We start from the raw sequence: 26,430 nt of genomic DNA on the forward strand, positions 1-26,430 counted from the left end.
CACAACTAAAGCAAAACGAACAACAAATCAAAGTAATTGAAACAAAATACAAATACAAGCCAACTAAAAATGAAAGGAAGAACAAAATTACCAATTTATTGAAAATAAAAATTGCATTTTTTCCCCTTTTAAAAAAAGAAAAAAAAAACAAAAAAATTACAATAAAATGTGTAAATTGCTGTTTTATTTTGGGAGTTTTTTTTTTTGTTGTTTTTTTTTTGTCTTGCTGTGCGTCACATTCGTAAACGTTTTGTTGCACAATTGCACAACAATTGCTGTTTATATGTGTCGAATTTTGTGAGTTGTTGACCCCTCCTCTTTGCCCGTTGTTCGTAAACGTTTCGTTTTGTTGGTCGTCGTTCTTTTGGGCATCTGCTGCCGCCGACACCTGTATAAATCGATTAGCTGAGCCAAATTGAATGTCATAATCATTATTTAATATGTACAGCTAGTTCTGAATCGAATGTAAATTTCAGAGACAGAGGGAGAGATAGAGGAACAGTGTGAGAGAGAGAGAGAGAGAGAGACAGTCTTAAAAATGATTTGTATGTGTATCGTGCGTTTTCATTTCACGCGCTGATCTCCAAAAGAATCTCCATACTTCGTGACAGACCCTAGACCCATAAAGTCTGTACGTGAATTTCCATTTCCTATCCAATTCATATCAATTCACGGAGTGTGTTCGTGTGAAGAGCTGCTTGAAAATTGTCTGGACATAAAACTGCGAATTAGTTTGATTGCGCTAATCAACTTATCGATTTGTATTGGTTGGCTGTTGGGGTACGGGGGCAGATTCTGGGCAACACTTGCTCATTATTTCAAAGGAAATTCGGTATATAGGATGTAACCATTAACCAAGTGCGCAGAACTTGAATGCAGTACAAATCGAAAAGTCAAACCATGATCAAAGAGAGAAGTTATTTTTCACGCTAGACTAGAAGGCCGTTGTATATTGTTTTGTAATTTAATTTTTATTTTCACTAATTTTTCGCAACATTTCATCATTATTTAGTTATACATACATAGTTTCTCATAATTTTTACATCATTTTTGTCTTTTTTTTTTAGTTTTCTGAATACGTTTTTTTGTTTTTTTTGTTTGTTTTTTTGCTTTCATTTGCTACAACTTGAACAACTTTAAACTTTTTACAGCATTTCATTAAGTTTTGCTTTTGTTATACATATTATTGGTAGCACATACATACATACATACATACATACATAGAGTTTTAAGTATCTCTATAGAATAGAATCGTGTATGACGAAGAACGAGGAGTGAAGGACGATGTGGGCATGGCGACGGCCCTGATGCAGCATGCAGCCCAAGGAGAAACCATGAACATTCTCTCAACTATGTCTATGTACAGCGATTTGAAACTCGGCTTACGATTTAGGCTTGGATCAAGAACAGTTATCTAGCATATGGTACTTTATAAGCATTTTATTACATATTATTGTTTTGTGGTTTATTCTGCCATGACAATCGCAGTGGGGAACGTAAAAATTGAAATGGAAATGAAAAACCAAACAAAACCAAGGCAAACAAACAAAATGGGCAGTGTGTGTCTACCTGTGCCTGGCTACCAACCTTTGACGGGTTTTTAAACATGCACAAAGCTTGAATTGGGGTTCGGTTTCGGTTTTATTACATATTATTCACATTCACATAATGGTAATAATGTAAATATATATTGCTTTGGAGACGGCAAGCTTACGGGATCTAGTTCGGCTCGCGTCCAAATGGTTGTTTGTGATAATCGCGAATAAATATATATTTATATAGAGTGTATTATACAGATTTGCGTAATGCATTCGAAACAAAACAAATGGAAAATGAAATAAATCCTAATAAACATTGCTTCCTGATCAATACAAACGAATATATATAAATATATTTTTATATATATATGCTAAGCACATTTGTTCAAAAACTAGAGAAAATTGAAAAAAAAAAAATGTGTGTTTAAAAATAGTTTAAAAATCACTACATCTACCTAGGGTGCCTACATAGCACATACAAATATACATACAGAAGGGGTACAGGGAGGTACAGGAAGCGGGACAAATTTTGTTCCTGGCTATGTTAGCTGTGTGTGTGTGTGGCTGTGTGTGTGTGACTGTGTGTGTGTATTATATTATATTCTATTGCGATTATTTATTTGATGGGTTTTAACTGGGAAACTGTCAAACGGAAATTAATGTTGATAACACGAAGATCCAGCGTTGCGAATAAATTCACAAACTATCTTTTTATTTATTTATTTATTTTGTTTTGTTTTTTTTTTTTTCATTTTTTCATTTTTTTTCTTTTTTTGTTTTGTTTTGTTTTTTCTGTATTTATAATCAGCAACTCTCAATTCTGTGTGAATGTGTGTGTTGTGTGTGTTGCGTGTGTTGCGTGTGTGTCTGCTCGATTAGAGTAGAGTTGCTGCTCAACACGAAGAGAAAAAATGTATATATGCATATATATATATATATTTCATATAGTATAGTTTAATATAACTTCACTTATTCTGTATTATCTTGTTTTGCCACAACTTGCGCAACTGCATTACGGGTTTATTTGACGGTATTTACTTTACGTTATTCTCGATTGTTGCAACGGTGTTTATCAACTCAATTTGCTCCTTGTACGCCTCCCTCCAATATTCTGGTGCCTCTATGTGTAGTTGTTGTTGTTGTTGTTTTTCTTGTTGTTGTTATTATTATTATTGTTGTTGTAGTTGTTGTTACAATATTTATTATTGTTAGATTTACTCTGTTTACATTTTGTTGCTAGCAGTTAATGCTTACTGCTTACTGCTTACTGCTAGCCGCTAGTTGCTGCTGCTAAACGCCAAATTGCTAGTTACACACACGATTTCGCATCACCTTAGTTATCCAGCCAGGACTCGCGTCATTCTGTATAATCCCACCAATCCTTTTCATAGCCTTCGTGCACATGATTGAGCAGTACTGTGCATCTCTTCTCACAATATCTACAAAAATGCAAAACACATAAATTGAATCCATATCTAACAGATATATATATATATATATATATATATATATATGTATATAGTAGGTATATACCTATATTTATCCTGGACTTTCTGTTTAATATCAGCCAGATTCTCGGATGTAATATCACGTTCCAAGTACTCGGATAGCTTTTCTGTTGCCGACTCCAGATCCTTCTGATTATCCTCGAATATCATGGATTGATTGTTCTTTTTCAAGTAATACGCAAAGACGTATGTGTACATAAGAGTCTGGCGACATTGGCAGAGTATATCGACAGCCTTTTTCAGGAATTGCACCTGCCAAACGAATACCAAAAGGAAAAAGAGAAAGTTGAATTTATGATTATTACACGTTTGCTGGCATCTCAGCCGCTCTCAGACGCACCTCGATCCAGGACATGTTGTGCTGTTGCATCTCCTCCATTTTCTGTTTGACAGAGGCATACAATTTGTTCTCAAACTTCATGGACTGCATGTGATTCATGTAGCGATTGTAATAATGTAGATATCTGCAATCAAAGCAAACCAAAACAGTTTCAGCATCAATTTTGTCAATAACAATGAATGTGACACTTACCGGGCCAGAGAGGAGCGAAGTTTCTCCTGTGCATCGCGAGCAGCCTTCGCCTCGTCCTCGTCGTAGCGATTGCAATTATACCAGGATGAGCCGTGCGGCTCCCAGGAGCCGAGGCACACCCAACAGAAATCATGCTTGCAGTTTTGATTCTTGCATACCATGTGATTGCAGCCGCCATCCTTCTCGATGGTCACACTGCATCTGGGACACTCTTTGGTATTGGCCGCAATCCAATTGGACGTCTCCGAATCATCGTCACACTTCTTGATCCATTTCTTTAGCCAGCGGCACTGCACCGGATCGTGCCAGTTCTCGCCGCAGGCAAAACAAAATACATGGCCGCATTTGCAGTGGACGCGACGCGATTCCGCATACGGCACTTTAACCGCATACGTGCAATCGACGGACGGACACCAGCGCAACAGCTGATTGCATTCCACAAAGCTATTGGTGATCAGCTGCTGGTATTTAACCTTAACCCGCAAATCTTGCACCAACTTGGTAACGGTCACATCATCAACCAATATATCACAGCCGTGCGCCGCACACGATATGGTCTGCCCGAGGCACTCTGTAACGATTTTCGTTGTCAGATACTCGCGCCAGCAATTCAGGCAAAAACGATGACCGCACTCCAATCCAGTCATGGCCTAAAGCAGTAATATAATATCGTATTATATGTATATAATATATGTATGTCAGTTTTAGTTCAATTCTGTTCACTTACATCTGGCGGCAACACTGAGAAGCAAATCTCGCACTCTTCACACTGGCTCCGTGTCGTCTACATGGAATAAATGCGAGATTAAGATTTACAGAGATTATATATATATATATATGTGAAATGATATTATTGTACCTTTAGCTGCACCGCCTCGGTTGGCTTATTAAATGGATTTATGACGTGAGCGCTTTTAAAGAACTCTTCCGTATTATCATCGCTGCCATCGAAGTACTTCTCCAGCAGCTTCTCCTTGTCCCACTTGAAGTGATTCAGCAGTATTCGTGTTTTGGGCGTGTATAGCTGCGTCAGCATCATCATACATCATCAGCAGAGACAAAGCAAAAGGAGAAATCACACATTAATAAACGATTATTATTTATATATATATATACAAACATATATGTAAAATTGAAGAAAATACATCAATGGATACAAAGTAATATATATTGTAGAAACAAATCGATCTGACTGACTGACTGAGTGAGTGTGATCAGTCCATAGGTTAACTTTCTCGATCAGGGAAAATCGAGGAAAGCCATTGTTTCAATTGGAATCGTTGATTAAAGCTGTATGAATAGAATTTCAGATTGCAGTTTGTTGATAGATGTCATTAAACTGTGCTGACTTCAATTTGGCTAAGATTGAGTACAGACACAGAGAGACAGAGAGAGAAAGAGAGAGAGAGAGAAAGAGAGAGAGAGACACACACACACACAAGCAATATCTTATGAGTCAACTGTCTCTCTCTCTCTCTCTCCCTCTTTCTCTTAAGACGAGCAGCTGTCCATGCTTATCAGTCAACCGGCAAAGCGATAATCGTCGCAAGAGAATTATTAATGCAATTCCTACGAATCTATATATATATGTATATATGTATGTGTGAGGTGTGTAGAATTTGGAGTGACTCACTCACCTTTAGCACACGATTAACCTCATCGATTATCTCGCGCTGATGCTGAACTATTTCATCTGTGGTTAGCACCTTGTACTGATAGTCATCGGTTTCCTGTGTTCGTTCCGTTGTGCTTGGCATATCCACCTCCATGGCGAAATCATCGTCACCATCATCGCCGGACGATACGTTGCCGGAGTCAACGTTGTCCATGAAATCGTTATCGTTATCCGAGTCCATGGCTTCGATTGGCTTTGCTTTGCTTCGCTTTCTTTTTCTCGTTTCCTTTCCCTTTTGACCTTTTATGCTCTATCCACTCCTCGCTCTGTCCTGTCCAATACTTTTGCTATTGGTTCTCTTCTACGCTGGCTGGCTGGTTGGCTGATTGATTGATTGATTGATTGATTGACTGCCTGCCTATCTGCGCGTCCGTCCGCCTTTCTGCCCGCTGTGAATGACTGCTGTTGTTGCTTGTGTTATTCTCTGGTCGTTGTTGTTGTTGTTGCTGCTGGTGTTGTTCTTGTTATTTTGTGTATATTTGTTGCGGCTTAAGTTAAGCACGCTACGCTGTTAACTTATTACTTATTTATTATTTGTTTTTTTTTTTCTTGCTCTTGTACTTAGGCAGTTACTGCGTATATTGCACTAGTTGGAAAAATAAACCAAATGAAAAATGCGTTATTATTGGTAGTAATAAACACACACACACACACACACAGGCACGCACACACACACGCAGGCACACACATACACTAAACAATATAAGTTTAACATAGAGACAAACGGCAACGTCAGTTGACCTTCGGCATTGCTGGTCGCTTTGAGCGAAGCAGTTCAGATCATCTGCCCTCAAGTCACATTGGTGGTGGTGGTGTTGTTGTCGTTGTTATTATTAATTTTATTACACGCACACACGCACAATGCTACAAATTTGATGAATTTTATGTAATTTGATGTATACACATGCACACATAGACACACACATGCGCATTTAGTTATGTCCGTGTTTGTGTTTGAGGCCAAACAGCTGTGCAAATAATGCAATTACAGCTGTTAATGCAAATTGTAGTCTGCTCATCAACAGTGCACTGTTAACTAACAGTCCATTTCCAATTAGATCGAACTAGTTCAGCGTTCTTGTTTATGCACCTGCTAGCTTTATTTCTCTTGTTGCTACTGTTGTTTTAGATGTTGCTATTATTGTAGCTACTCTTATTGTTGTTATGCAGCAAAACATTTGCAAATCGCCTTTGACATTTCCATATATGTATTGCATTGCAGCGCAAGACGCATACACGAACTGCATCCGTTATTAACCACAATGTCTCTCTATGCCAAAACCATGATTTTCTTTTTGTCGTTGTTGTTGTCCCTGGATGTCGTTGCGTTTTATTTCGCCTTTGTTTCTTCCGTGTATGTGATTCAATTCACTTTTAATTTTTTTTTCTTATATTTTGCTTGCTCGCGTTGCAAACACTGCAAAATTAAGTCGCCATACGAAAGAAAAGAAAAAAAGAATACAAGTGAGACTACAGCACTGCACAGAAGCAAAGCAAAGGCCACAATGGACACAACACAACACACACACACACACACACGCCTAACAAAACACGTCTATGCATGTGTGTGTGTGTGTGTGTGTGTATGTGTACTTATGTACTTATGCATGTGTGTGAATACTTGTATGCATGCCTGTCTGTGTATTGCTGTGTTCCAATTGGACCACACTACTTTTTAACCAAAATGTTGCAGTTTTCTTTTTTGTAAGCAATTGGTTCAAATAGCAGAATAGCACACAAATACGTCAGCGCACTTGAATATGTAATTACAAGAATTATTCACAATTATGTATATATACATAGAAATAAATATATGTATGTAGTTTATACACACGTATGACACAAAATCAAGGCAACACTCATACACAAGCGCATACATATGTATACATAGACACATATACATTCACACACATACAACAGCTGCAGAGCTCACTTTTCTTATTGGCTTTTACACACTTTCCCCCGGGTCCGATGTACTTGAAACTTTTTAACAATATTTTAGGTGGATTTTTTCAAAGCTTTTATTTACTTTTTATGTTAATTGTAATAATATTGCGACGCGACGCGATTTTCACGCAAAAGCAACATCTGGCAGCACTACACGACACGAAATATCGATAGTGTGATGAACAATATCGATAGTTGTCTTAATCGTTTTGAACATTATATTGCTGACTTTGCGTTTGCTGATGCTAATTTTGCGTTCAACGTGAGCATTGGGAGATTTTGTCTAGACTAAATTCGGATCCCTAGCACAGCAATGACACGCACCAAAAGTGAGTCAGCAATTTTGCGCAGCCAAGTTCAAGTTAGTCAAAATGAAACATGCAGCTACCTTCACGTCTGTCGAACATTAACCGAAGCCAACTTCAAGCGATATAAAATATTGACAGTTTTAAAATGGCGGACAGGACTAAGCTAACAACAAGCTAACTTCATATAAATGAGACAAGACTATAACAGCATAAGTCGAAATTAACCTACAAGCGCATGTATTTCCATTCAAGTAGCTTGTCCGCTCTTTTTCATGCAGCGCAATGTTTATTTTCTCTTTCATCGCTTTCCATGAAAGTGAAAGAGACGGTTATTTTTTTTTATGAAAGAGAAAGAGACAAATACATCTCGATCTCTATCAGGAGAATCAAAATGAAAGAGAGGGAATACCATTTCTTCTCTTTCGTGTATCCATTTACCCACATACCAGTTGAAGTAAATATAAATTGTCAGATTTTTTCAGTTTTAGTTACAAGCAATATATTTGAAATGTACTCGTTAAGGCGCGTAAAACGTTACAATCATATTTTGTTTTTAAACTAACTATATTTTCTAAAGTTTATTGACCGGCACGTAAAACGTTACCATTTTTATGTTTTTTTTTTCTTTTCGACTTTATAATCTAAGCTTCTTTTTTTGCAACATTTTACATGCCTTTAATATATTGTTGGTTTTTCTTTTCATTTTTTTATTTTTCTTTTTCGGCTTGTATAACGTTACACCAACTTTTGTTCTTATTTTATAGTGTTTTTATTTTGTTGTCTTTATTTTTGTCCCACTCTTTTTCGTGTCACTGAACGGATAACACATACAAATACCCGAAACAACAACACATCTGTATTTTTAACAATTAGTATTTATCATTTGTCTTTTCGCTTTTTAATCGTTGAAAACTCAGATGCGTACACACGTTTTTTTTTTGTTTGATTTGGAATTTGTTCGCTTCGAAAATCGGCTTGGACACACTGTTCAACGCGCGCTCAAACCGATTTCTAAAGCTTAGTTCTAGAAAAGTTCTTATTTTTTTACCCTTTGCGATGGCCACCACTGTAAAACCTGTAAGAGAAATAAGAAATAAGCAAACTTCATTGATGGTTGGCAACGTGTCACACAGCGAATCTTCTAGCCGGAAATCTTGGGATTCAAGCACACACAAACACGTCTTCTTATATGCATATTCATATATATATATAGATATTTTTTTTCTGAATGTTTCTATTCGAAATCGACTGCCTGGAATCCATGGAATCCATTCTGGTGATTCAGCACTTACTTGCAGTTAACTGCAACGTGTGCTTTTCTTTATACTGACAATAAACTGAAAGTTAAAGTGAAAAGAAAAAAAAATTGTGAATGGGCCACCTCCATTTTGTATTCGCACACATGCACATGCACTTTCACACACAGGAAATGATGATGAATGCCTGTGTGTGTGTGTGTCTGTGTGTGTGTGTATGCGTTGATAGCTTACCACTTGATTTGCGACTGTACCGCGAGATATATTCGATAAAACTTGAACAACTCTTTCTAAGTGACTTTAGTGCCTTTTTCAAATTCGAATTTTAAATAAATATTTAGAAAAAATAAAAAATTAAAAAAAAAATTTATGCGTAATAACTAATTGGCTTTGTGTTCAATCTGACTAGGTGTGTGTGTGTGTGTGTATGTGTGACAAAATGATTAATTGAGGGTGTACAAAATAAAAATGAAAATGTAATTTGTATGTCTGCTCTTGCCTTTCTCTCCTAACTATATGATGCATAAGCATGGCTGCTGCTGGTAGTTATTGTATACAATTAGGTTATTCGCCAACAAAAAACATCGATGAATCGATCGTTAATATCGGCGAAGATATTTATCGATGAATCGATAGGCAGTGCGCTGCAGCCTGGATATTTGATATTTTTGAAACATATATTGGAATATATTTGAAACCAACCGTATTAAACTTCTTTTCATTATTTCTTTCCGATTAATATACTTGATTAATATTGTATTTTAATACTCTGTGCTGCTCATAAGTGACTAGCGCTTGAAAATATCAATAGGAATCAAGATCAACTAACTGAATCCGCTTTGAATTACAATTTTTGATCGATTGATCCCATGGTAATTTTGATTGTTTTTACAATTTCTTTACATTTATATTTCGTACCTACATACATAAAATAAGTCAATTGCTACTGATTAAAAGTTGTCATTTTTATTAAGGATTCAAAGCTTAAGAATCTATTTCCATATTCAACAAAGCTGCCAGCCTGCTGCATTCCTGTTTCGACAACATTTTGCAATCGCAGTGCTGCCAACTTGATTTTTGAGTCAACTTAACGTTTATCTACTTTTATTTGTCATTTTATCTGTCAGTATTTTTGTGACACTTTCTTTAGACCACGTTAAACATTTGACATTCACTGTGAAAGTGTATGCCGGGCGAAGAAGAAGAATTTAAATTTAAATTCAATAATGGCCAACAATCAGGAATGCAAGTTGAGAAACATTATGTTCAAGCTTATTACATATAATTATATCAATTTGAACAAGTAGTCGAGCTTGCTGGTCTTCAGAAATTTGATGAAAGGAATGAAATGGCTTTATTTTATAGTATTTACGCTTAGTAATTGGCGCCAAGCCAAGTAGATTGTGGAAAATCCAAAGGCAACAAGGGATAACTTGGAAATACTTTGGAATTTTGAAGGCGGGAGTGGGCGTGGCCAAATATTTGTGGCATATGGCGATCTTTGAAGGACATCTCTAACAACCGACCAACTAAATGTGGTGATTGTAGCCTTATAATTGTGGTACATATGATTCGATTATCGATTTGCACTTATCGATTTTATCGATTTCCTAGCCCCCTAGTGGACGTAGCACTCCAATTTGTCGGCTTTGACCTTTACTTTTGGTATCAAAGTATAAGAACTCTTTTTACTTACCTTTTTTAGAACACAATAATCATAACAATTTCATTTATTGCATTACTAAGTGGAATGGCTCCGATTTTGGGGGCTGGATTTCCTTACCAAATGCGAATTGAATATTGGGAAGATGATTGTCTAATTGCCATCCCGTAAATGGTCTGTCGTCTTTGCGACAGGTGTACGGCCCCCTCTGCCCTGCCTGAGTAAATGATTTTCATTGGTTTCAATAAGTAATTTTATTTCACATTAAAGATCTCATTTAATTTTTGGTTTTTTTTTTGTTCCTTCTCTTGACTTCTTACTCGTAAGTATTTACTTTAAATGTTCCATTTCTCCACCTGTTTTCATATAATTTACTAATTCTTACAAAAACTTATTTAATGTCCATTCCATGCACAATAAAACAAATAATAATGTAACAGAGCCATTATAATAATATGGGGAGTAAAGAAGAATACCAAAAATGATGTACATAAAAAAAAATAAAAAAAATTAAAGTTACAAACTAAATGTTAAACTAGTTAATTGCATCATTTTTTTTTTTTTTTTTGGTTTTTCTTTTTTTTTCTTTTTTTTTGAGGAAGTGGCAGCTTGATACTTTGAGTTTGCGCTTCGGGATTAGAAGTGAAAAGAACGGCAACAAGAATGTGTGCCGCCTTTTAACGCAATTGCCACTGAAAATCTAAATCATAACAAATGCCAATCTGTCTTGATTAACTTCTCTTCTTTAACACATGGTATGCCATTCATCACATCAAACATCATTTGAATGTGTCATGTATCCTGTATCTTCCCGTCGAAGTTTTACATCAAAAAATTGTATTTATTACTTAGTAATTTTTTTGTTTTTTTTGTTTGTTTTTTTTTTTTGCTCTTGTAGCACACAAATATTTGCATTATGACAATAAAATTATGCTTCTTTGTCATTTTATATGTATTTTATGTTTAAACACCTATTAGAAGTCCTCATGTGTCTGTTGGGATGGTTTTTTTTTTATATTAGTATTTTTATATATATATATATATATGTATATATATATATATATATATACATATAATCATTTAAGGAAAACATTCATTTCGTGTTTATAGTTAGGTTTTTCCCCATTTACGCGTACGTGTGAATGTGTGTCGGTGTCGGTGTGTGTGTATGTGTTGGTCTGTGTGTGAGTGAATTTTAAGAATTTTCTTACCGTTAGCATAAATAGTAGTTGTGTGAAAACGTGCAGCAAAAATCTAAAACTTAAATACATACATATATATAGCAAAAAGTGGTGCTGTTTACAAAAAACGTATCGGCAAATATATTATTATATGTGTTGTGTTTTTCTTAAAACCTATGTGTGTGGGAGAGTGCAAAATGCCTGCTTTTAAATATCCTGTTACTGTGTGTGTGTGTGTGTGACGGGGATTAGGAAATTACGTATGTATGTGTATTTATTTGAAAATTTTCGTTTGCCTAAGCTGGTTTTAGTAGTTTACTTATTTCTGTTTAATTCATTTTGTTTTGTTTTGTTTCATTTGTTATTGTTGCTTTTGCTTGCATAATTTACACCAATTTAAGTTCAATATTTATTTTTGTTTGCTTTTTGCTTTACTTTTGCATATATTTTGCTGATGAAAAATCAAGTTTTAATAACATACAGATTGCGCACATTTAGATAACGACAAGATGATAATTATCAAGATATTTCATGTTTATTTAGTACTTTGCATAACATTTGGTTTGCTCTTTTCTTTGTGATTTTTAATGTCAACTGTGGATGGAAATTCTTTATGTTTATTTCTTCCTATTTGCTCATTTGACTCTAAACAAAAACAAAACAGGATAAATAAGAGAAACAATTCCAATCAAAAATCCAACTATATTTCATGTCCAGAGTGCTGTAGAAAAATAGCTCACATAGCACACAAATATGGAAAATTCTCCCATCATTCAGTTTCTTTTCAGCGCAATGTTTGTTACATACAAATAATAAAAGACAAACAAATATAATCCAAATAATATTTGTTGTTGCTTGATCTTTGTTCGTTCGGTTGCAGTGGTGGTTGTTGCCTGTGCTATGTTAGTGTCTCTGCTTCTGTGCATGTGTGTGTGTGGGTGTGTGTCTGCGATTAGCCACTCGTTGATTTGGTTGCTGCACTTGCTAAGCTATGATGCCAACAAACGTGCAAAAAAAAGAAAACCAATAAAACCAAATTGAAAGAAAACCATAATTCAAATGCATTATAATAATGTGTTTTTTATATATATGTATATATATATATATATATATATATACGTGTGTGTGTATGTGTGTGTGTGTTGTATGTTACAGTTTTCCATGCTTAACAACTACAATTACATTTAAGCAATTTAAGCAAATGTATCTTGCAATTGGTAGGGCAAAACTAAACGTGGATAATAACTTAACAGAATTGGAGTCGGCTTCTTGAGAGCAAGATTATCGAGACATATTTGTTAAAGGAAAAACTAAACAGCGTTGGTCCAACTGTTGCTTAAGTCGATACATACATTATGGTAATGCCTAGCAGTTGTATAAATGTATGTGTATATATGTGTGCCTGTGTGTGTGTATGTGTATGTGTGTGTGTGTGTGTGTGTGCTTGCCTATTGTTTTAGGTTTTATTTAGTTCCTACGACTTTGGGCGGCGTAAAAAAAAACTGTACAGGACTCGGTAGTTACTGCAACGGCAACGGCAACTTTTTTTTTGCTCTTTTTTTTTGAAATTTTATTTTTGTTTTTTTTTTTTAATTTTTTTTATTTATTTATTATTTATTTATATGTCAGTCGGCGGAAGTGGTGGCGGCGAAGGTGGCGGTGGCGACGGTGGTGTTGGTACAAGCTCCAATTGTTGTTGCTGCTGAAGGTACTCGACCTCCTCTAAATCGGCACGCAGACAGCTGCTGCAACTGGTTGCATCGCTGTCCTCCACTATGGTCGCATCATCATCAAAATCATCATCATCATCATCATCATCAACATCGTCATCATCATCATCATTGTCATCAACATTATTTGGTTCATCTTGATCGTCTTGAATGTTGATATCCTGATCGCAATTGCCACCACCAGCTGGCACCTCCTCCAATTCATCCAGATCCAGATCCATATCCAGATTCACATTCTCATCTAATGATTCTTGCTGCTGTTGTTGCTTTTGTTGTTGTTGTTGTTGCTGTTGTTGTTGCTGTTGTTCTTGTTGTTGTTGCTGTTGTTGCTGCTGCTGCTGCTGCGTCACTCCATAGTTGCGAATAGCTGCTGCTGCTGCTGCTGCTGATGTTGTCTGCTGCTCCTCATCCTGCACCATTTTCATCTCCACACTCCCATCATTCGCCGAATGCTGCTGCTGCGTGGCACCAGCTGCAGCTGCAGCGACATCTAATTGATGTTGTTGTTGCTGTTGCTGCTGTTGTCGCTGTTGCTGCTGCTGCTGCTCCTCCAGCCGCGCGACCACCACTTCATCCGACTCGACAAGACTTTAACCGCTCTTAAACAATAAAATGGCCACCTGACCCAAATAGAAATAAATGAAATGACGCGTCTCGTGTGTCACATACGATCCGAAATTGCGGCCAACAATGCAATGCCATGTGGGATTGTATTTCTTGTCAAACTCCTTCTTGATGTAAGCCGCAATATCCTGCATGAGACAGAAACAGACAAAAAAAGTGTGTGAGTGAGAGAGAGAGAAAGAGAGAGTTAGATAGTTTGGTAATTGTTGCAAATGTGTAAGTGGCTGTTAAGTGTTATTCAAATTGGCAGTAACTACACTTTGCAAGAACAACAACGACAACAACAACAACAAGAACAACACACAGACAACCACAACCCACAAATCAAATCAAAACAAAATAGCTCAAGCACCACCCCAACCCCACCACCCACTTTCATTCATTCCCCTGCTGTTGTAAGTAGGATGTGAGACTGATTCGAGGGAGAGCGGAAATTGAGGAAAGCGATTGGGGGAATGGGGGGAACGGGGGGAAAGGGAAAGCGCCAAAAGTTTTGAGTGCTAATGAGTTAGTTATGATTGTTGTTGCTGTTGTTGTTGTTGTTGTCGGGCGTTATATTAAGCAATATTTGCGCAGAATTTGGTTTACAATTTGAGCAGTTATAAACCAGAAAACACACATACACACGCACACACATACACACACGCACACACACACAGCATGCTGTAAACGTGTTAGCCAGGCTAATATTCCGTTGCAGCAACGGCAATTGCCAAATGCCAAAGGTCATTGCCAGTCGCTCTCTCCGGGGTCGTGCAGACAGCAGGCACAACACTCGCAAAAAATAACGATGCAAGACCATTAAATATCGCGACAGACTGGATATACCCTGCAAAACTTATGAAATCCAGCTTTAAAACTGCGCATGTTTTTATAGCAATGTGCGAAAATTGGTTAACAGTCGGTCAACTTTTGTCAAACTTTTGTGACTCTGGCTTTTTATCGACTTCCACTTATCGATCGATGTTATCGATTTAACAGTTTAATTTAACATATATTTATATTTACATATTAAACATATATTCCTTCTTGCAAGACTCTAGTCTAAAACAGGATACAGGATAATACAGCACCATATATATATATATATATATATATATATATATATATATATATATATATATATATATATAAAGACCGACAGATTCATCCAATAAGAGCTGTATATATACAAAATTATAATACACCCTACATCATCATGATCATCAGCATCATCAAATTGTTGTCGGCATGCATAGTAAGATATCAAATAACATTTCTTTTGAATAAAAACTCCAAAATAATTGCATTTAGAGCGTACTTTGTGGCGAATTCTCAGAATTCTGCAGAATTGAAGGAATAAAACAACCAATCAGATGACAATTTTCTTTTTCATTAATTAAATAAAATGTGCTTTGTTTCTCAGAGTTTGAGTTAATTTCTATCCAGGATAAGTCAGTCAGACCAGGACTAAATAATTCGCATCATAATTATAATATTCAGCTGCAGTTCAAACTATCATAAAAGAGCTTTAGCTAGGCGGACACTCGGAAAAAATCACTCTGAATTTTAGAAATTCTTGTGCAAAAAAAAAATAAATAAAAATTCTAAAATTTAAGTTGTTGCTTTTAATTTCAGGTTAGTTTTTTTTTAATTTAATATATAGATAATAATTTGCTAAATCTTTCGAGCGGTCTTTTGAATTTTAGAAGGGATTTTTTCTAAATATTAAAAAATAATATGAAGAAGAAAAAAACGGGATACTTTTTAAAATTATAAATTTGTGGCAAGGCAAAGCAGCTGTCTAATTTGAAGAAAAATATTCTCTAATATTTGAATATGATTTGTAAAGACAAGAGAAACTTTCAGGTCAAATTGTTTCTCTAAGTGTAAGTGGGCTAACTTATAAGAATGACAAATCACGGCTGCGATGACAAATTCTATGCTTTTTACGATAAAAAAAAAACAAAACAACACAAAATAAAAAAAACGCAGCACAACAAACTCGAAGCAATAGAAAAGTTATTCTTTTGCGAATAGTTGTGTTTGTTAGTTGCTGGGGACGGAGCAGATGTGCACTCAGATACAACTTGACAAATGCGTGCTAAGCCACAAACTTAACCCAGTAACCTCGAATAAAAAGGCAAAAAACCTCAAAGCAAAAAGCAAAAAACAAAAAAAAGAAGAAAAACACACACACCCCTTCGCTATTAAGTCATGGCTAAGTTTTTATTAGTTGTTGTTGTTGTTGTTTTGTTTTTTATTATTATTATTAGTATCGTTATGTGTCGTGCTAGACGACAATATAGCGTTGATTGTTTTTTCTACATTCATTTTGGTTGAACATTTTGGCATTTTGCACTTGGGACGAGACAGGTATGGGTTGGTTATGGTGTTGTTCAAGGAATGGAACGGGAATCACTTTCAGCTTTTTTGTTTCTATCCCAAACTTTTATACAGTTATTCTTGCATACGTCACGAGATAAGGTCCATCATTCTATGAAATACTTCAACGATGGATCGATCACTCACACAGGCCCGGTGGCCCTTGGAGTTGTGGACATTCTTGGATATCCAACCACGAACCTTTCCCCTTTGGGGAAATACACCAGCTGGCGAGAATGGGGCCAGAGTGACTACTCCTCACACAAGGCAAGAATAGAGACACGAAGAATTTAACTTTTAGGCGGCTATAATCACAAAGGATTTAAGCAACTAGTATCCATCCTAGGCGAAGTACAGATTTCGAATACTCATCGGTCTCTTGACAGCAGACAGTTGACTAAGAATTCACCCATGCAGACTATCCTCAGAAAAAAGAAAAGCCAAAAAAATATATGCAATATTAAATCTGTAAATTCGTCTGATTGCATTTTAAATCATGACTTGTAGCAGAAACTATTTACTAAGAGTCAAATACAAAACAGTTGGACTTTCACTCTCTCACTTTATCTCTCAGCTATATTCAATTATGATCTGTAGAAATATTGAATTTATTTAAAAACCATTTGCACTTTTTTATATTTATATCCGCTGAATACAAACCACAACAATAAAAGAGAGGCAACTTGTCAATATTGCGGCATATAAAAACAATGTTTTTGTCGAAAACTTCCGCCCAAATCATGTACTCGACTATATGTTAAAGGAATGCAGTGGGCGGGGTCTATCGGGGACTGAATGTGTGGTGTGAGGTGGTGTGGTTGTTGGGTGACTTGTCGGATATATTTGGCCACATATTGATTAAACATTTGGCCACGCAAAATGTTTCAACGACACACTAAACAAATCGAGGAGCAGCAATAATAAATAAACTAAAGCCCGAAATGGCAAAGCGAACGAAACGAAAAAATACAACAACAAAAAAACTAATTAAATTTGTTTAAAAGGTGGAGGCGCAGATACGCGGGGCAGGAGGGATGGAGGGGGAAGAGGGGGTTGCCGGAATTGATTTAATTTCGCTTATGTCGCTTTGCTGTCGGCTGATTTGTTTGCTTGGTTTCTTGTTATTGTTGTTGTTGGCCTCTTTTTGGCTTATTTTGGAGGATTTTGCCTTTAAATCGCTGCCACAGCCAAGGCGAACACAACACAACACACACACACACATACATACACACACACACACAAAGGCACAGCAAAAGCATAATGCATTATGGTAGATACAATTTAAGCCTCTCCAAAGGTTGAGCGCTCCTAAAAATATATAAAACACAGCATTTGCTGTGCTATATATATGTATCCAGTGCGTATATATATATATATATATATATATATAAATATATATATATGTCTTCTTCTGCTCCCATTTAACCCTTGTGTATTGGGTGTGCTAGTTGCGTATCTATTGGATACCAAAATGTTTTTGTTTCTTGTGTGTGTTATATTTGCCACTATGAAAATTCAGCAACGTAATATAGTTTATTCCCCACTCTACACACATACACACACACACACACAGTAATCAATTGAGTCATTTGGAAAGGTTTTGGGGCACCGTTCGCGAATTAATCAATTAAACCGGAGGACCAATGCGCACATCACAAGGATATCTAATTAGCAATGCATGTGTAAAAAAAAATCACATAAAAAATAGAGCTTGACGACCCAAAAATGTCAGCAAAAAACAGACAAAAAAGTTATCGATATGAATGAATGAAAGTTACACAAAACGCATTTATTATCAAAAATATAAAAAATATCGATGGTTAAATATAGTTTTCACATAAAATATCATTAATTTGCAGGCTATAATTCAAATAAAGATATAATATCAATTGGAAATGGGTACAAATGGTAGTATAATGATGATGGAAGAATCTACGACGAACCCATTAAGCTTTTATATGCTTGATTCACACGAAGAGTCCAGTCGATTAATATAAGCATTTTGAAACATTCTTGAATGTCAACAGAATGTATGCAGAATGTTGCTGCCATAAGAAACCATTGTTGTATATTCAACATTCGTAGAGAATGTTGCGAATTTTTGATCGATGCAGTGAAAAGTATGGCAATATCAATGCATTTCCAATACAATTATAAGTTTTAATAATAATAAAATTACAATTTGAAGGTGAGCAAAGTTCAAAATGACAAAGCGGAGACTCGTGATGGAATCGCAAAATGTGAATGTTCGAAATGTTGGGCATAGTGGAATCGGGAATCGGGCTAAAAGACATGACCGACATGTTCGACTGTCCGTCAGGGATGTAAGTTCTCGTATAGCACACACAGATCTAGTTTGTTTCATTATCTCAATAACTTTCACCGTTACGCGTTTATCGATATAAATCGAATGTCGATAGCAATAAACACATTCATCAAAAATATATATAGCTTTCTAAATGAGAATTCATTTATGTTGGCATCTTTGAATATCATCATCATCAAGATCGCTTAAGAAACACAAAAGAAACCCGAACATGCTCTGGTTGCTCATGGATAGCACACATTTAACATTTATAAATTCAATTGGGTTCGGAGTATGCCCGATATATGTTTTTAACTGACTACTTAGCTCCAGTTTAGCAACAAAAATCACAACATATTAAATTGAAAGCATCATTAATGGGCATCTTAATTGGATTTGTTTCATTTGTATAGCAAGGGCAGCAGCATCGCTGCTGCATTTTAATCAATTTAACTGCAAAAGTGACTTTTGCTGCTGTGGTGGAAACAGGACAAACAAACAACAAACACTCAATCGAGATCTGATTAACAATCACACTATTATTATTATTATTATTATGCTTATTATTATTATTATCATTAATATGATTGTAATTATTTCTATGCACTGGCAACATACAACAACAAAAATAACAACAAGAACAGTTCAAACGAAAGGCAATCAATCGCGTATTTGTCCTGCACACATCCTGTTTGCTATCTTGTGCGTATATGCCTCAATATGTGGCATACATTTTATTTATAGCAAACGCGCGCCTGCCAGTGGGCCAGCAGTGCTTGTGGCTTGTGCGCCTCTTATCTGTACGCACTCACACAGAGAGAGAGAGAGAGAGAGAGAGAAAGATAACTTTGTAAGCTGCAGTGGAAAATTGTAGCATACTTTCCGGCAGAGCGCGCGCGTTTCCATGCTGCCTCTTTTCCAATTTAACTACTCAATTAGCAGACACACACACACATACACAGTATCGCACCACCATCGACCAAACCGCCCACACCACGCCCCCCCCCCCTCCCCCTCATTCCTTGCCAGCAAGCAGTGATTTCTTGTTTGCTTTCTCTCTCTGTCCGTTTATCTCTGTACTTGGCTCTCGCAGCATTCAAGGCCTTGCCTTGGCACCTGCCATTGGCATTGAAAGAGACTTGTAATAACCATCCCCATACACCCACCCACACACCCACCCACACACAGCCACCCACACACACACACACACACACACCTATCTAACCAGACCCTGATCCCAAAGTGTTAGCTATGGCTATGCCCGGAGCCGCAAACGGCACTGACCAGACACCAGACCCGGCCTCCAAAGGGGCCAGCGCCAAGCATTAGCGTTAGATGCTGCATTATACATATACAAATACATATATATTGATGTGTGTGTGTGTGTGTGTAATGTATGTTTATTGATTATTTCGTTTGCTTCATTCGTATTGTTATTATTATGCTATTTCTTGTTGACACAGCTGCTGCTTCTTCTGCTGCTGCTGCTCTTGGCCAAGCTTACACATATTGTAGCCTGGCCTTTGCCATGGCCAACGCGCAGCTAGCATTTAACAACGTCTGTGCAGCAGCAATAAGGAAAGGGATGGATGCACACACACACACACACAGAAACAACTCATTCAGCTCGAATTGTATTGAAACGTTTGACAACAAAAAGCCAGCAGCAAGTTTCTAGCCATTCCAGATGTTAATGACAACAAAAATCCCCCATTGCAACTTTTGCATTGTCAAAAGAAAAATGCAAAAAGAAATGGGAATCTGTAAAATGCAATTATCTAAAAATCATTTCAAATTAATTGTCAATATTATTTGAATATACAATTGAATAAATATTCCCATGAAAATTTATACATTTTGTTTTCAATTTCAATTTAAAATAACTAGGAAAAAACATAAATCGAGAGCGAGTGAGAGTGAGAGGGAGAGAGTGAGAGGGAGAGAGAGAGAGGGGGAGACAGAGAGCTTTACTATTTTTGCCGCTATTTATAGTTTATGAATAATTGATATATGGTAAATGATTTTACCATTGCTTCAGATGAGACAAAAATTGCTGCAGTTTTATTGACAAAGCAGAAGAAGTTTAATCAATTCAAATCAAACACCAAAAATTTAACAACGATATCTTTTTTAGATGATTGGTCTAACTGATCTTGAGAGGTAAAATTGGGAACTATTGGTCAAAAGAGGAATATGGTAAATATTATATTCCGTTCAGACGATTTATTCTAAAAAGAATAGAAACTTATTTGACTTGTGATATTGTTGTGTTCACATACCTTTTCAATATTGTACTTCTCCAGGGCTTGTGTCGCACAATCGACAGCATCCTGCTGCATCTCCTCGCTCATGTCAGCATTCTTAATGACGGCTTTGCGATCGGACATTTTGATAAGTATTTATGTTGCTGTTGTTGTTGTTGTTGCTGTTGTAAATGATGTCTGTAAAGAAAACAAAGAAACAAATTTGCACTCTGTGTGGTTTGTGCAAATATTGCGGATCGCATTAGTTCAGTGTTGTATACATTTTGTGTACAGAGGAGAAAGGTGAAAAGAATGCAATCTCAAATGCATAATAAAGTTAAACACACATAGACACACACACACACACAAAGACGCAGGCGCAGTGTGCACAACAACAAAAACTCGCTGCATACTTTTGTGGGAAGCCAAAAGTGGAAAAATCTAACAATTTGATTATAAACGAAAACAACGCGCAAAACGGAGCAAATCAAATATCAAAGGAAGAGCAGTGAAATAACTGCAACACAACACACACACACACAAATCAATTAGCAATATGCATGAGCGAGCGAGTGAGGGACAGCATCAACAGCAGCAGCAGATGCAGCAACAACAAAAGTGGGAGCAGTGCAACGAGAGCTAAAATCTGATAGTAAAGCTAAGCTAGTCAGAGAAAGAGAGAGAGAGAGAGAGAGAGAGGGAAAGAGAGAGAGAGAGAGAGAGAGAGGGAAAGAGGAGAGAGAGAGAACAGCAAGTCCCGTGGCCTTGGCAACGGCTTCGTTGCTTCTGCTGTTGCCAAGGACAGAGAGACAGAGGAGCAAAGCGAATACTGCTAATTCCAATTCAATGCAGCAGCAGCAGCAGTGAGTTAATGAAAATTGCATGCGTTTCTTCTATTGTTGGTGTTGTTGTTATTGTTGTTGCTGTTGCTGCTGCTGCTGCTGTTGTTGTTCATTCATTGTTATTATTGCTCTGCTCATGCGACTAGCAACACTCAATGGAATAATTAGAGAAGCCATTGCCAAAAACAAAAAGAAACAAAAGTTTCTACAGCATCAGGTGGAAGACGGCAATCTATCGGCAAGCGTATTTAATCGTCGGCATGCGAATCAAAACTGTTTTCATATCAAATTTCAACAATTTGCATCTCTTTGCGCTGAATTTCGAGTTTAGCTGTCTGCTGATAATGATGGATAATAATAATAATACCGTTGCTAATTGCATGTTCTTGTTATTTGTATCTATGTATATATGTATGTATATATATATGCATACATATATCTTAATCAGTGGCTCAAATGGGAAATGCCAAACAAATATAAACGGATATGCCGCTAATAGTTGTTTGTTGCTGACTAACTGACTCACTGACAACGGCAGGCGGAAGCGAAGGCTGGGGCGGAGTAGGTCATGAGTAGTTTTAAATATGGCAAGTACGCAATTAAACAAAGAGAGTGAGAGAGAAAGAATGAGAGGGAGAGTGAGAGAGACAGAATTAAAGGCAACTTTACCATTGCTCACTCTCTCTCTCTCTTACTCGTACTCTCTCCCTCACTCTCTCATTGTTTGGCTATAATAAGTATATATGGAAATTCACTTAAGCGTAAAAGAGAGATACAGCAATTGTTGGTATGCAACAATGCAGCAGAGAGATCCTGGCAGTAGTAGAAGGAGATGGAGGAGGAGATGGCGATGGAGAAGGCGATGGAGAAGGAGATGGAGAATTGACGGATGTACTAATTAAGTCAATTAGAAATGCATTGACAGTTTGTCAAACGGAGATAACCAGCTTGTTGCTTTCTAGCAACCGATTGAAGCACTGACTGAACTCTCTCTGTGTGTGTGTTATGACAGGCACTTTGGCAGCTGAGCTGTAAAGTATACTATGATTTGCTCATCAGTCAAAGTAAGCTTTATTTGCATTGCATTTGTTAGCAACAATCAACATTTAAAAGTACATTTCTAGATTTCTGATCTCAAGTGTTGTTCAAAATTCGGATCAAGATTTAGTCCTCTCAGCTTTCTACCGGAAATATTTCATCGCACATAAAAATTTGTATGAATGTCAACAATTAATTGCACAATTTTGACACAGTTAACTTACTTTAGTTGTTGTATTTGTTGTTGTTGTTCTTGTTATATTTGGGAATTTTTGCGCACGATCATTTGCCGAGTGCCAAGCAAAATACTTTTAGTGCTATTAATTAAACAATAATTAACATTTTCTGCTAGGAATCAATTTAACAATTAATCTTAATCTTAGTTAAGTCTCTACAGAATCGCTCAGGCCCAATGGAGGCAAGGGAATGGAATGCCCGGCACAGTTTTCAAATCTTAACCGGATTGAGAATTTATGGTGTTGGTTCAGTTCAGTTAGTTCTAGTCCTGGTACACTGAGAGCAGGTCTTGGACATCGATTTCTCTAGCTCCTTTGAGATCAATTTAAGAACTTAAATTTTGTTTGTTAACAATTTTATAGCTATTCCATATTTTAATGTTTACTTCTCTTCAGTATTAATTGCTTATTCAGTTAAAATGTTCATCATTTTTTAACTATATTTTAACGTTTTTTTTTTAACATTTTCCAAAACATATGTGTGCACTACTATTATTTTGACCGCAGTTGTATATATAGTCAATATATACATATATATATATATATATATATATATATATATATATAACCCTTTTCGGCAATTTGTGCACGCAACACAAACAAAACTTGGCACGCGCGTTTCGCACTTTATGGACAAAATACAGTCACTTTAACAAAAATAAACAAAAGATTGTTTGGCACATTGAAATTAATTAAGCTGTTAGTTTAATGGGAACAATGTTTTTTTGTTTACCGCTAAGCGCACTAGGCGAGACTAAACATAAAAATATAATTTCGGGCGGACTGTGTTGCGACCTGTTCGCTTGTCTGTGTTAAACTGTTTCGATCGAATCGGCCCGTCGACAGTGGCACGAATGCCTTCAGTTTAGGCGACATGCCAATTAGCTCGTCGCTGATTGGTTGAACTGAGGCCGCTTCTGGCAGCATTGCTGCAGGTAGTCGTAACGATTATTAACCGTATACCGAATACTTCACGGGTAACACTCTCAAATTGTTTATGATTTAATGCAGTTAAGTCTAATATTATAATTAATTACAGTTTGTAATTAAGATAAATGAAAAGATTGGGCGCTATTGATATTATTGAATTAATATTTATATAAATATATATAAACAGCACGTGTTGTATGAAGAGAATTTGTGCTATGAGTAACTAGTGCCTACACGCAAAGCGGCATCACTGACAACTGAACAGCTAGCAGAGTTGCATTTGACGGCAAAATATAAATAGCGCGCTATATGCAAAATTCAAACAGCTCCGAAGACATCATGCTATAAATGCCGGCATTACCAACAAATTCAATTTTACTTTTAAGGTCAGGCAACACTGTCAGCAGGCTGCCTGTACAAAAAAAAAAAAAACAAAATTGTTTGTGGGACAAAGCTAAAAGAGGAACTAAGAAAATCGCACATTCAATTCGGATTTTGCCAAAATAGACAATTTCCGCACAAGCAAATGCCGTTATTCTAATTTTCTTTTCGCATATGTGTTACGACGATCCCTTTTAGTGAATAAAAACAGCAAATCTTTTTTTTTTTTTGGTTCCTTTAGTGAACTGCCATCAAAACTTGTAAAATTACACTTTAGGCTTCCCACCTGTTCCGTGCTGCTCGACGACAAGCATTCAAATAAAGAGCTCGTTCAAATGTGTCCCTGGAGCTGTTAATGTAAGCTGTTGATCAAAAACACCACACGAAAGAGAGTACAAAAGCGAAGTGAAAAAAACCGTTTCTACTGAGTGGGAAATCTGATCTGCTCCACTATTGTTGTCGGCCGTGTCTGCTTTGTATTTAGTATTGATTATTGATGGTTATTTACGATCTCTTATTCAAATAGTCAAATTAAATATGTAACAATATTATATATTCCGTTTTGTCCCTTTTTGTTTGTATATATTTAACATACCTAAGAAGTAAGCAATGTTTGCGAAATGATTCAATTCTTCCTTGTATTGATGAAGAAGAGAAAACGATGCAATTTCGTTTCGAGCAACAGTTTCAGTGTGCATGTATGTGCGTGTGTGCGTGCGTACGTGTTGTTGTGTGTGGTTTACACTCCCACGACAAATGACTTGTTAAATCTGTCTGTTTGCCAGAAAGCTCTCAGCCAGCTATTTAATTACCTCTCAAGGCATGCTCATAATCTAAGCGCCAGATTAGGTAGAAAAAGCGAAAAAAAAATTTTTTTTTAAATCAAATACATGTTCATATCCATATATCCAAAATAACAAATGACGTCAACTCAAGAACTTGGACCATTCCATTTGATAATCAACAATAGACACACACAATAGAGTTTCTCAGTCATACTAGGAAATAACATCGCATTAAAAGCTGAATTCTAGTGGAAGAAGCAAGCCAGTTCATTTCTAGATTTCTGATCTCAAGTGATGCTCAAAATTAGTGACACATTTTTTGGTCCTGCTGGCGCCACTCTCAGCTTTCGTACGGAAACATTTCGCATACATACAAATATGCATGTGTGTATGTATGGATGGATGTGTGTCAACAATTTATTGCACAACTTCACTCAGAACATTTCTCACGCGTCAACACAACTTACCTTAGTAAATGTTGTTCTTGTTGCTGTTGTCTTTGGTGAGTTGCGCGCGATCTTTTGCCGCATGGCAAGCCAAATAGTTTTTTTTTTTTGCGGCCTCGATGTTAATTCAACAGCTGTTGACTAATTAAACAATATTTTTAATAATTTCTGCTAATGCCCAAAAAACAACAACAAAATACTCCCACGAATCAATTTTAAAATTTATGTGTAATTGAGCGTGTATGTATGTATAAACATATATAATTAATTATATATATATATATATATAAACTCCTTTTCGGCAATTTTTACAGGCAATACGAAGAAATTGGGCAGGCCGCGTTTTGCACATTATAGACAAAATACAGCAACAGTAACAAAAATTAACAAAAATAATGTAAGGCACTTTTAAATATGTTAAGCTGTTAGTAAAGGTGAAAAAAATTTGTTTACCGCTAAGCGCACCAGTCGAGACTAAAGTTTAAAAAAGAATTCCGGGCGGAGCGCACTACGTTACGACCTGTTCGCTTGCCTGTGTTAAACTGTTTCGATCGAATTCGCAGTTGACAGCCCAAATGCCTTCAGTTTAGGCGACATGTCAATTAGCTCGTCTCTGATTGGTTAAGACCAGGCCGCGTCTGGCAGGCTGCTTCTGGCAAGCCGCGTCTGGCAGTAGTGCAGCAGGTATTCGTAACGATTTTTAACTGTTCAGCGGGTACTTTTCGGATACCCGTCCCATGTTTTTAATGATTTTGAGTAACCCACTTCAATTGAATAATTAATAATATTTTGTATTTGATGAAAAGAGGCTACGTAATATGTATGTTATCAAAACAACATACAAAAAATGTATATGGTAGCAAGTAAGTGGTATCCATCACTGAGTAGCTTGTAACAA

The 26,430-nt window shown here is 36.5% G+C and overlaps 2 protein-coding genes and 1 long non-coding RNA gene across 5 annotated transcripts; all 3 read right to left on the reverse strand.

Moving 5' to 3' along the window:
• Window positions 1–2,456: 2,456 nt before the first annotated feature.
• LOC6565762 (E3 ubiquitin-protein ligase ariadne-1) lies at window positions 2,457–7,347 on the reverse strand. Of its 2 annotated transcripts, XM_032739036.1 has the most exons (9): window positions 7,187–7,347; window positions 5,995–6,670; window positions 5,216–5,839; window positions 4,438–4,602; window positions 4,306–4,362; window positions 3,579–4,228; window positions 3,387–3,510; window positions 3,072–3,298; window positions 2,457–2,977 (listed from the first exon to the last, which is right to left on the reverse strand). In XM_032739036.1, the coding sequence occupies exons 3-9, from the start codon at window positions 5,432–5,434 to the stop codon at window positions 2,896–2,898; spliced, it is 1,524 nt and encodes a 507-aa protein (XP_032594927.1). In that variant the 5' UTR covers window positions 5,435–5,839; window positions 5,995–6,670; window positions 7,187–7,347; the 3' UTR covers window positions 2,457–2,895. The 2 variants fall into 2 exon arrangements, with proteins under 2 accessions (XP_032594927.1, XP_001992662.1); XM_001992626.2 differs by lacking the exon at window positions 5,995–6,670 and having other exon boundaries at window positions 7,187–7,338.
• A 675-nt stretch (window positions 7,348–8,022) lies between these two features.
• LOC116805664 lies at window positions 8,023–9,285 on the reverse strand. Its single transcript, XR_004365327.2, has 3 exons — window positions 8,999–9,285; window positions 8,801–8,845; window positions 8,023–8,583 (listed from the first exon to the last, which is right to left on the reverse strand). It is a non-coding gene; the product is annotated as an uncharacterized LOC116805664 (long non-coding RNA).
• A 4,351-nt stretch (window positions 9,286–13,636) lies between these two features.
• LOC6565763 (dynein light chain 1, cytoplasmic) lies at window positions 13,637–26,071 on the reverse strand. 2 transcript variants are annotated; one of them, XM_032739042.2, is made up of 3 exons: window positions 25,986–26,071; window positions 20,911–21,072; window positions 13,637–14,090 (listed from the first exon to the last, which is right to left on the reverse strand). In XM_032739042.2, the coding sequence occupies exons 2-3, from the start codon at window positions 21,016–21,018 to the stop codon at window positions 13,929–13,931; spliced, it is 270 nt and encodes an 89-aa protein (XP_032594933.1). In that variant the 5' UTR covers window positions 21,019–21,072; window positions 25,986–26,071; the 3' UTR covers window positions 13,637–13,928. The 2 variants fall into 2 exon arrangements, with proteins under 2 accessions (XP_032594933.1, XP_032594932.2); XM_032739041.2 differs by lacking the exon at window positions 25,986–26,071 and adding an exon at window positions 23,724–23,743 and having other exon boundaries at window positions 13,839–14,090.
• Between the last annotated feature and the right edge of the window lie 359 nt (window positions 26,072–26,430).

Source organism: Drosophila grimshawi, unplaced genomic scaffold (assembly GCF_018153295.1).
Source record: "Drosophila grimshawi isolate 15287-2541.00 unplaced genomic scaffold, ASM1815329v1 contig_848, whole genome shotgun sequence".
NCBI lineage: Eukaryota > Metazoa > Arthropoda > Insecta > Diptera > Drosophilidae > Drosophila > Drosophila grimshawi.

Bases quoted from the DNA above. Each gene is read 5' to 3' on its own strand.
- LOC6565762 (XM_032739036.1), bottom strand. From the start codon at position 5,434: ATGGACTCGGATAACGATAACGATTTCATGGACAACGTTGACTCCGGC. The intron at 4,603-5,215 runs GTGAGTGAGTCA...ATGCTGACGCAG, and splicing joins AGGTTAATCGTGTGCTAAAG to CTATACACGCCCAAAACACG. The intron at 3,511-3,578 runs GTAAGTGTCACA...CTTTGATTGCAG, and splicing joins CTTCGCTCCTCTCTGGCCCG to ATATCTACATTATTACAATC.
- LOC6565763 (XM_032739042.2), bottom strand. From the start codon at position 21,018: ATGTCCGATCGCAAAGCCGTCATTAAGAATGCTGACATGAGCGAGGAG. The intron at 14,091-20,910 runs GTATGTGAACAC...TGTCTCATGCAG, and splicing joins AGAAGTACAATATTGAAAAG to GATATTGCGGCTTACATCAA.